This window comes from Temnothorax americanus, unplaced genomic scaffold, assembly GCF_048541705.1.
Source record: "Temnothorax americanus isolate GAGA-0224 unplaced genomic scaffold, ASM4854170v1 Scaffold7, whole genome shotgun sequence".
Taxonomy (NCBI): Eukaryota; Metazoa; Arthropoda; class Insecta; order Hymenoptera; family Formicidae; genus Temnothorax; species Temnothorax americanus.
The window spans coordinates 6,732,229-6,743,098 of NW_027509792.1; the positions used below are offsets into that span (position 1 = coordinate 6,732,229).

Consider the following 10,870-nt stretch of genomic DNA (forward strand, 5'->3'; position numbering starts at 1 on the left):
ATTTCCAAACGATTGGGTTAGTTAATTTTCAATAATTTTTAATTTATTTGCTAAATATACGTTGGTAATGACAACACAGGTTATGTATTTCAAATCGCGTGTCAAATCGACATCCCTCGATAGCAGCGACTCCACAAGAAATGACTTCGATATTGGAGTCACCCCCACCACTGAAATTCTATCGAGTTGAGAGACCTGTATGTAAGACCGTGGCCGGTAAGCACTCGCTCCACATCCCTCGCATCTTAGAAATACTCTCGCCAGGTTGAAAGACCAGGTGGGTAAGAAAGATTCGAAAGCCCTACCTGTACCATCAAACGGAGTCGCAATGTGATAAAGGCGTAAATAATCTATGTTAAAATCAGATGACTAATGGATTTACTTACAGAGCAATTGCAGACCGGAATATCGCATTGTAACAACAAACTTCACGGTTCGAAACGTCGCGAATGAGTGAGGCATAGGTGGGAAGGTTAACATAATAGAGACTGGTGTATAAACCAGAGGAGGGGATAAACTCTCGCATAAAGTTGTTCTAAATTTTAGACAGTCTCTCGATCACATTTAAATACGCGTCCGGTAAACCCTCCGCATCAGTCTGTAAATTCAAACCATTCGCCTGCTTTTTTATGCATATCATATCTCCGAAATCAAACGTTTATAACAATAGGATTTATTATCTAAGATTTCAACATTATTCCAATTGAAATCATGATTCCATTCTAATCTGTGTGCAGTTATGACAGGATGATTCGGAGTACTCCAATTAATATGATTACGATGCTTCTTGATTCTTGTTTGCAATTGCCTACTCGTTTGGCCCACATAAGAAGCGTCGCAATCATTACAATTCACCTTATAAACCACGTTACATTTATTCGACCGTGGGAGACTATCCTTGTGCGCCTTGATGAATATACGCATCTTATTTAAGCTGTTATAAAACAGTCTCACATTCAAATCCCTTGTGGCGTTCCTAAGCTTTTCAGTAATCGTCGGGACGTACGGTAACGTGAAAAAAGGAGTAACCTCCTCTTCATTCTGTCTCACATTCGTATTCGAGTCTCTGTTAAACAGAAACTTAAGACGTTCGCCCAAAATTCTAAAGATTAATTCCAATGGGTAACAATTATTGAGTAAGATTTCAATGACCAGTCTGAGATTTTTAGCATGCAAGGACGGATGTGACAACAAAAATGCCCTATCTATTAGGCCTATGGCCGTACCTCTTTTTTTGTATGCAGGATGCTGAGACAAAAATAAATACCTGACAGAAAATGTCGGTTTATGGAACCAATCAAAAGTTAGCCTATTGTTGTTCAATATCATTGTGATCTCCAAAAAATTCAACGTGTCGTCTTCACCGATTTCTATGGTAAATTTCAGCCTAGGATGGAAAGAGTTAAAAACATCTAAGGTATGCTGTAAAAGAGCCGACGGTGCCGCAAGTGTTATGTCGTCAATGTACTTTTTATAAAACGGTGGGATATATTTCAAGGTAGCGAGAGCTATAGTCTCCAAGTCTTGCAACACTATATCCGCCGCCATGGGGGAAAGAGGAGAACCCATGAGGACGCCGAAAGTTTGTCGATAGATTTTCCCAGTAAATATAAAAAAAAGTGGATTTTAAGGTATTCCTTTCATGACACCAAAGTCTTAAGAATTAACTGATTTTTTGATACGAGAAAGTTAAAATGCAATCTTTACGCCAGAAAAAAATTAAACCACATTACCGAACATATAAAGAAGAATTATGACTTTGAAAATTTGATATTTTATATGTGACGTTATCGAAAAAGTCTATTTTCTACATTTCAATGTAATAATTTGTTTATCTTAAGATTTAAGATATTAAATATTAACTGCGCTACACACACACACATATTCGCTAAACTCTATACTTTTGATAGTGCCGATAAAAATACAGAGTCACCAAATATTTAAACAAAATATTTATGTTAAAAGTTGACTTGAAATGTGGTTTATAGATGAATATTTTTTATGGCGACTTTCAAAGAATTATTTGGCAACGCTGGCGCTGCAAGCTGTGCGCTCATGTCACACTTCAGTTCATAATGTACGGTTTATTATCAACTTTTATTTTCACAAATTGTCCCTTATTTTTGCCCACATTACTCCAACTTATTATGTTTCTAATCACACATTATTATTATAAAATATCTCTTTGATAAAATGAAAATGTCACAATATTCTTTGATTGATGAAATTGACACTTACAATGACACTTTTGTTATCAACATCACATTTTACAATCGGCGCCCTGAAAAGCGCAGCGTTGCCATATTGTTCTGACAGTAAAATTTACCGAAAAATGAAAGATTTCTAAATACACATAATATTTTCACTTTTTTCTTTTAATTAAACATAATAATCAATTATAACTTGATTTTATATAAGTTTAATGCAATATACAAGAGTTTGCTGAGGCCCTGCTTAAGCGCCTACAAAATACGCTCCTCCGTGAAAGGAATACCTTAATACTAGCCTGACAGCAATAAAAAAACTCCGCTTTAGGGATTTTGCAATTTTTGGAAATAAAATTCCATCTGACTGTTATGCTGTCCAATACCCTTTCAAAGGGAACATTCGTAAACAAGGAAACGACATATCTAATGAAATTAATTTGTAGCCGTCATTTACATGTGCGTAAAAAAAAAACATTACAATCGTTGGTCTTTTAACATTTTAAAGAGGCGAATTTTTTAAGTGGGCAAGTCAAGCGTAGACAAATAGCCCCGCATATGCGGGGCTATCTGTCCACATAATAAAAAACACATTATTTATATTAATTTTTATACTTATTTAAAATATTTATTTATTATATATTAATATATAATATATTGAAAAAACTGCCTAGTCGTTGGAGACAGAGAAGTAGTAAGCACACACACACACACACACACACACACACACACACGTTGTGTAGATTTTTTGACAGGATTCCTGCGTAGAACTGACTTTTCTTCATATACGGTAGCATCAAACTGATTTTGAGTCCGTTGCAAAATCAATGTGAGTTTCTTTTATCCCCTCAATTCTTTAATCTTTCTTTTTATTTGGGGCCTTTACCTTATCCTCGGCAGCGTTTGAAATAGAAAATACTTAATAATTTAAAACAAATTCATATATTTAACTTGACGTGTATTTTTAAAATAAAAATTTGGTGACGATTCTTGAATCGCAGGATCTAGTAGTTGCTCGTAGGTCACTTTTTTACAATAGCGAGTGAGAGCCCGAACATTTATTCTAAACAATCAATTTAGTAACAAAGCCATGCGATCCAAGCCTAGGTCTTTTTGGCAGCGCCATGTTGGTTTCTGTATGCATATATACTATCTATACTATTATATAAAATCCTTACGGGTGGTGTATGTTTGAACGTTAATAACTTGAAAACTATTGGACCGAATTTTTACCACAACAACATGAAATAGGGCTAGAATTTTCCGGGGAGTGCTATAGAGTGTGTAGTTTTTCGTTACCGATTTTTTGGAAACCGATTTTTTTAATTTTTCTAATTTTTACGGGTAAAAGAATTTAAAAAATCGGTTTTCAGAAAATAAATAATGAAAAACTATACACTTTATAGCACCCCCCGGAAAATTCTACCTCTATTTTATATGGTTTTAATACCATAATTTAATTCTTACAAGTGGTGTATGTTTGAACGTTTTTAACTTAAACACTATTGGACCGAATTTGTATTAGAACCATATAAAATAGGAGTAGAATTTTCCGGGGAGTGCTATAGAGTGTATAGTTTTTCGTTACCGATCTTCTGGAAACCGGTTTTTCTAATTTTTTTAATTCTTACGCGAAATAATTGACCGAATCTCAAAGAATTATATATGAAACAGGGATAAAATTTTCCGGAGAGTGATATAAAGTGCATAATTTTTCGTTTCCGATCTTTTTGGAAACTGGTACCAAAATTTTTCCAATTTTTCGGGAATTAATTGCTCGAATTTCAAAGAATTGAATTTTGTGATATAAAATGTATAATTTTTCGTTACCGATCTTTTTGAAAATTGTTATCAAAAATTTTTTGAATTTTTTGTTAGAAGTATTTTCATTGGCCTATTTCTTTGTAACACTCTGATTGGTTAATGCTTCTACTAGTAAGATAATGTCCCTAGTCTATACTGGCCTCTATGCACGTTTCTTTTTAGATGATACACATCTTAGTTTTTATATAGCTTCAGTTCGTTTCCGCCTTGCCTCGACGCAAGCCGCCTGTATCTGCGTTCCGCAAATATATTCATTATACCAATAAATTTGTGTAATTTATTCAATAGATTATGGGCCCAGAGCCTGCCCTACTGCGTGTAGTACGTGGAATAGTGCTCTGAAGTCGTGCTTCGCGTAAAGAATTAGTTTCTTTGACTGTTTTCGCAACCTAAACGACGTGAAGCGCGGGAACGCGGACAGACAGAAAAATGGCCGACAGAATCGACGTGGCGTCGATGAATAAATTCGATGGCAGGAATTATCAACAGTGGAGATTCCAAATGATCTGTGCATTAAAGGCGAAAGGTGTCTACGGTATCACATCAGGAACGGAAACCTTGCCAGATGCAGCAAACGCAGCGGCTCAAGCGATATGGTATAAAAGCGACGCGATCGCAATGTTCACGTTAACGGCAGCAATGGAAACAACTCAGATTACACTAGTCGAAAGCTGTACATCATCGAAGGAAATTCTTGATAAATTGGACGCAGTGTACCAACAAAAATCGGAATTCAATAAAATGATCATTCTCGATCGTTTTCATCAAGTGAAGATGAACTCAGACGAAACCGTGGCGCAGTACGTAGCAAGAGTGGAAAACTTGGGTCGTCAGGTGAGAGAGACAGGAGAGAGACTAAGTGACGCAGCCATCATTACAAAAATTCTTGGTACGTTGCCCATGAAGTATAGAAATTTTTGTCAAGCTTGGCTTTCAATGGACGACGCAAGACAGACGTTGCCAAATCTCACGGCGAGACTACTAGATGAAGAAGCCAATCTAACCTCTACGGAAAAACAAGAAAATGCGTTTCTCGTCTCTTCAAGTAAACAGAAGACCTCTCAATCCACAAATAAAAATGAGGACAAATCGAATAAGAAGAAATTTGATAAGAGTAAAGTGATATGTTATAATTGTCGTAAAAAGGGACATTTTGCTCGACATTGCCGTAGCGCGAAGAAGACCACCACTGAAGATCAAAAATCCAAGCAAGAGAATAATTCGGCATTCAATGTCGAATTTCAAAACGTTTCATACGGAACATCTGAATCAGAAGAGAACAAGTGGATTATAGATAGTGGAGCCTCAGCTCACATGACTTATCGACGAGAATTCTTCTCAGAATTTGAAGAAATAAACAAAAATAATGTTGCACTTCCTAATAAACAAGAATTAGAAATAAAAGGTATCGGTACTATTAAAATAGAGAAACTCATCGATGGAAGATGGTACGAGTCAACTATAACGAATGTTTTGTACGTTCCGGAATTACGAAGAAATCTATTATCTGAAGGAGTACTAACCAAGAGAAAGGCATGAAGATATTAAAAGAAGAGAACTCAGCTAAAGTGTTCGATCAAGAAAGACTTGTCGCGTGTGCGGTTCGTGAATCGAATAACCTCTACACAATGATGTTTCGAACAATACTTGTTCCAGAAGCAAATGTAGTTTCGCGCGGGGATTTAAGACAATGGCATGAACGTCTTGGACATGTCAACGTGAAGTATTTGCGTGAGATGATCGAAAAGGATCTCATTAAAGGTGTAAAAATTACGGACATGAAAGACTTTTTCTGTGAAGGATGTCAATACGGGAAGCAACACAAATTGCCTTTTTCTTCAAGCAAACAGAGGAAAACTGTACCAGGTGAACGTATATATTGTGACTTGTGTGGTCCGATGGAAACGGCATCTATTGGTGGAGCAAAATACTACATTTTATTCAAAGATGATGCCTCAGGCTTTTGTACTGTAATGTTTATTAAACATAAATCTGACAGTCTTGAATGTTTTAAGAAATACGTCAACTTGTCTAAAAATAAATTCGGTAGAGCAATAAAAGTTTTTCATACAGACAATGGTACCGAATTCTGTAATTTCGAGTTTCAGGATTATCTTTCAAGACAGGGTATTCAGCATGAGACGACAGCGCCATACACTCCCGAGCAAAACGCCAGAGTGGAACGGGAGAATAGAACGGTCGTGGAAAGTGCTCGGTCCATGCTATACACGAAAGACTTACCAAAGAATTTATGGGCCGAAGCAGTTAATACTGCTGTATACGTATTAAACAGAACTCCTACGACACAGACTCCCAACTCAACACCCTTCGAGACATGGTACGGTAAGAAGCCATCATTAGATCATATCAGACTGTTCGGCAGTGAAGCGTACGTATTTGTTCCAAAACAAAGTCGCAGGAAATTGGAACCTAAAGGAAGAAAACTGATTTTAGTTGGATATGATAAAGATTCGACAAATTACAGATTATTCGATCCAATAAGTAAGAAAATTACGATTTCAAGAAACGTAACTTTTAATGAGGCGACTGAGGTAAAACTTCCGAGAAGAAACACAGTTTTGGTTCATTTAGAAGATTACAGAGAAGAGAATATTCAACCGCTAGAAGAAAATGAAGACATAAATGGTCAAGATGTAGAAGACAGGCAGCAAGCTGTAGAAATACCAGAACAATCACAAGATAAAGCGCAACTGGAAGATAAAAAACGAGTATTACGACCTAGGGAAACTTTACATCCTCCAAAACGCTATGAAGTTAATCTTGTAGAGGCTGATATACCGATGACTTTTCATGAAGCCGTATGTAGTCCAGATTCGAAGAAATGGATGGCAGCAATTGCCGAAGAACTAGAAGCCTTGAAACAAAATGATACGTGGGAGCTAGTTCCCTTACCTCCTGACAAAAGATGCATTACTTCGAAATGGGTTTTTAAAGTAAAAAGGCATCCAAATGGTCAAATTCAACGTTACAAAGCAAGACTCGTGGCAAGAGGTTTTGATCAAATTGAAGGAGTTGATTACATGGAAACCTTCGCACCAACAACAAGGTATGATACGATTCGAGTCTTACTTGCTTTATCTGTGTCTAAAAATCTCAAGATATTGCAGTTTGATGTTAAAACTGCATTTCTTCATGGTGAACTGGATGAAGAAGTTTATATGGAGGTCCCTGAAGGAGTGATGGAGTCCACGAATTTAGCTTGCAGATTGAAGAAAGCCTTATATGGGCTGAAGCAGGCATCTCGTTGCTGGTATCTAAAACTTAAGGAATTTCTCGAGAATCATGGTTTTCGTCAATGTCAGGCTGATAAATGCATCTATATTGGAAAAATCGAAGGTCGCATAGTATTGATCGGTGTCTATGTGGATGATGGCATTGTCCTTGCAGAGGATGAGGAAACGGCAATGAAGATAATCGGTGCATTAAAACAAGTTTTTCAAGTTACAGTAGGCGAACCAGAGTATTTTCTTGGAATGGAGATAAAACAAGACAAGAAAAATGGGTCGATATTTCTTCATGGAACTGGATACATTGATCGATTAATCAAGAAGTTCAACATGGAAGACGCAAAAACAAAAAGTGTGCCAGCTGATCCGCACACGATATTAACTTGTAATTCGGAAACAGAAGAAGATGATCTGGAAGAGAAATTACCCTACAGAGAGGCGATTGGATCGCTTATGTTCGCAGTTTTAACTACAAGACCGGATATCATGTTTGCGACGAATCTCCTTAGTCGTTTTCAAACCAATTACAATAAAAATCACTGGAAAGCCTTAAAATGTATTATAAGATATCTGAAAGAAACACGTGATTTTGGGATCTTATACAGTAAGGATAATAAGAATGAAAAACTAGTCGGATATTCTGATGCCGATTATGCCAACGACCGAGAGACCAGACGTTCAACAACAGGATATGTTTTCTTAATGTGTGGAAGGCCAATCACCTGGGCATGTCAACGACAGAAGTCCGTATGCTTATCCACAACGGAGGCGGAGTATGTGGCAGCATCAAATGCCACCAGAGAAGCAGTGTGGTTAAAACAACTACTACTAGAGATTGGTGAAGGACAGACCAACGCGACTACACTGCATATTGACAATCAAAGTACTATTAAATTAATACAGAATCCAGTTTTTCATAAACGATCTAAACATATAGACGTCGCTTATCACTTCATAAGAGAGAAGTATGAGAGTAACGTGATAGATGTTAAATATATTCCAACGACAGAGCAATTAGCAGACATATTTACAAAGGCTTTGCCCAAAATTGCTTTTCAAAATATTCGCTCTCTTCTCAACATAAGAAACAATTAAGTGTATAAACTTAGTATCAATAAGTTTTTTTGTGTGTCATTTAAAGTCTAATATTTTTGTTCATAAAAGATTTACGTTTTAGTATGTAATCTCTATTAGTTTTAAGAGATCTCATGTGATAGTTAGTAGATATTTTTTTAAATAGGCATCAAAATAGTGGGAGTGTTAGAAGTATTTTAATTGGCCTATTTCTTTGTAACACTCTGATTGGTTAATGCTTCTACTAGTAAGATAATGTCCCTAGTCTATACTGGCCTCTATGCACGTTTCTTTTTAGATGATACACATCTTAGTTTTTATATAGCTTCAGTTCGTTTCCGCCTTGCCTCGACGCAAGCCGCCTGTATCTGCGTTCCGCAAATATATTCATTATACCAATAAATTTGTGTAATTTATTCAATATTTTTCGGGAAAAAATTGATCGAATCTTAAAGAATTGTATATAAAACAGAGGTAGAATTTCTCGGGAAGTGTTATAAACTGTATTAGTTTTTCGTTACCGATTTTTCAAAAATTTTGTTAATTTTTCGAGGATGGGTTTAATTGCCACGATGTGTATTATTTTTTGATAACAATTTATTTTTTTATGTAGGATAAGTTCTTTATTTCACATATTATATGTGAACAATCACTTTAATTCGTAGCTTTCGTGACTGTCGCGAGTGATAGAAAAGTTATTGGAGTTTTCTTGCAATAATCTGCAGTTAAAACAAAAGAAACAACTTATTCGATTTTTATATAAATAAGATTATCATTAAAAATTTGGATAAATGAAAAGAAAAATTTCCAAGAAATAATTTACACAAAAAAGAATGATGCCAAAATTTTATTAAAATATGTGTGTAAAATAAAATAATCCAATTTTTTATGAGAGGGAGAGGAAGAGGGAGAGAGGAAAAGAAAGAGGGAGAGAGAGAGGGAGAGGGAGATTGAGAGGGAGACGGAGACGGAGAGGGAGAGGGAAAGGGAGAGGGAGAGGGAGAGAGAGAGGGAGAGGGAAAGAGGGAGAGGGAGATTGAGAGGGAGACGGAGAGGGAGAGAGGGAGAAAAAGAGAGAGAGAGATAATTTTATTATGCCCAAGCAATGGCTAAAGGGCAAAGATAAGAATACAATCAATAATTATAAAGGCAAGCACAATATAGCAGTACAAGATGTTACAAGATAGAAGTACAGTACTGTAATTACAAAGCATAATGCAAAGATACACATGATGTAGATAAGAGCGAAATATTAAAGACAGAAGTTTATGTGAGTTTGATAGAAGTACAGTACTGTAATTACAAAGCATGTGCATGCTCACTCTCGTAAAGCGAGCAACCAATGATCCAGTATACAAACAATTGATAGGATGTTGAGTATGACGCAATGAAATATAACCAATTTCAATAATATATACTATAAAATTAAGAACTAACGCAACTTAATAAGTATAATAAAAATAGAATATGATAGGAAGCAAGTAATATACTAAGCGAACTGAACAGTGTATATGGAACTAAGAACTAAGGCGCATCACAATCTACAAACTAATAACAAGGTAAGAAAGCGCTAGAAGCTCTATACCAAAAACTGATATTATCCAATTCCATGTGCAAGCAAGTCGATATGTCCACAAAAGGAATTAGCGTTAAATTGAGCAATACGGATAAGAAACTTGGTAGACCCAGAAACTGAGCCGCGATGCGCATCTGAGGACAATGAAGAGTGATCGGAACGGGCATGTCAAACAAGCTTATCAAGATCAGCAATCGAGTTAATCTGAATAACCGGCATGCCATCAGAACGTCTGACGTGGACACGACCCCTCCTCACCCAGACATACGCATAGGACTTGTCTTTAGCGACACGCTTCGTCCGTTGCAACAATTCGTAAGCGTCCTTAGGGAGCATCTCGATCGTTAACATGCACATTCCGATCCGAGCCGTTGCCACAAACATCCTTCTGCGTGAGCGTACAACGCCGAGCCCGTTTTTTGGACATTACAAAGGTCACTAACCGCACCCGAAGCCAATGTGACGATGTAAGAGTTTGTAGCAGAAATCGGTAAAGGTCGGTCACCAGCCGCCACCGGCAAAGGCTTACGAGTGACAGCCCTAACATCAAGAACGTGGCACGACAACTCAGGGATCTCCAATGTCGCGAACACGTTGCGAACACATTCCAAAGGGGTGATAGACATCGCGACAGGCACACCCGATACAATCAACTCATTCGCACTCTGAACATACACATCAGAATGAGAACCAGCACGATCACTCTTCATATCACGAATCTCATCCGCGAGAGCATTACACCGCTGCTCTAACTCAACAATCCGCTGACTGTTCCGCTCGACACTGCCCGCAATACAGTTTAATTTATCAAGTTTATCATTCAATTCGTTATTCGTACGCCGCTGCTCCTCGACAAACGCAGAAAATCTCGCATTCGACTCCATCAATTGCTCAGTCAATTTTGCATTCGACTCGCTCAGCTGTTCAATTAAACGAAGCAGAAG

The 10,870-nt window shown here is 37.0% G+C and overlaps 1 protein-coding gene across 1 annotated transcript; it reads right to left on the reverse strand.

Moving 5' to 3' along the window:
* Positions 1-73: 73 nt before the first annotated feature.
* Positions 74-1,584, reverse strand: LOC143906075 (uncharacterized). Its single transcript, XM_077421864.1, has 2 exons — positions 387-1,584; positions 74-305 (listed from the first exon to the last, which is right to left on the reverse strand). Exon 1 carries the CDS (start codon positions 1,567-1,569, stop codon positions 637-639), a length of 933 nt encoding a protein of 310 aa, XP_077277990.1. The 5' UTR covers positions 1,570-1,584; the 3' UTR covers positions 74-305; positions 387-636.
* Between the last annotated feature and the right edge of the window lie 9,286 nt (positions 1,585-10,870).

What these genes read in the sequence shown, in the direction of transcription:
- LOC143906075 (XM_077421864.1), bottom strand. Translation starts at nt 1,569, where the DNA reads ATGGGTTCTCCTCTTTCCCCCATGGCGGCGGATATAGTGTTGCAAGAC.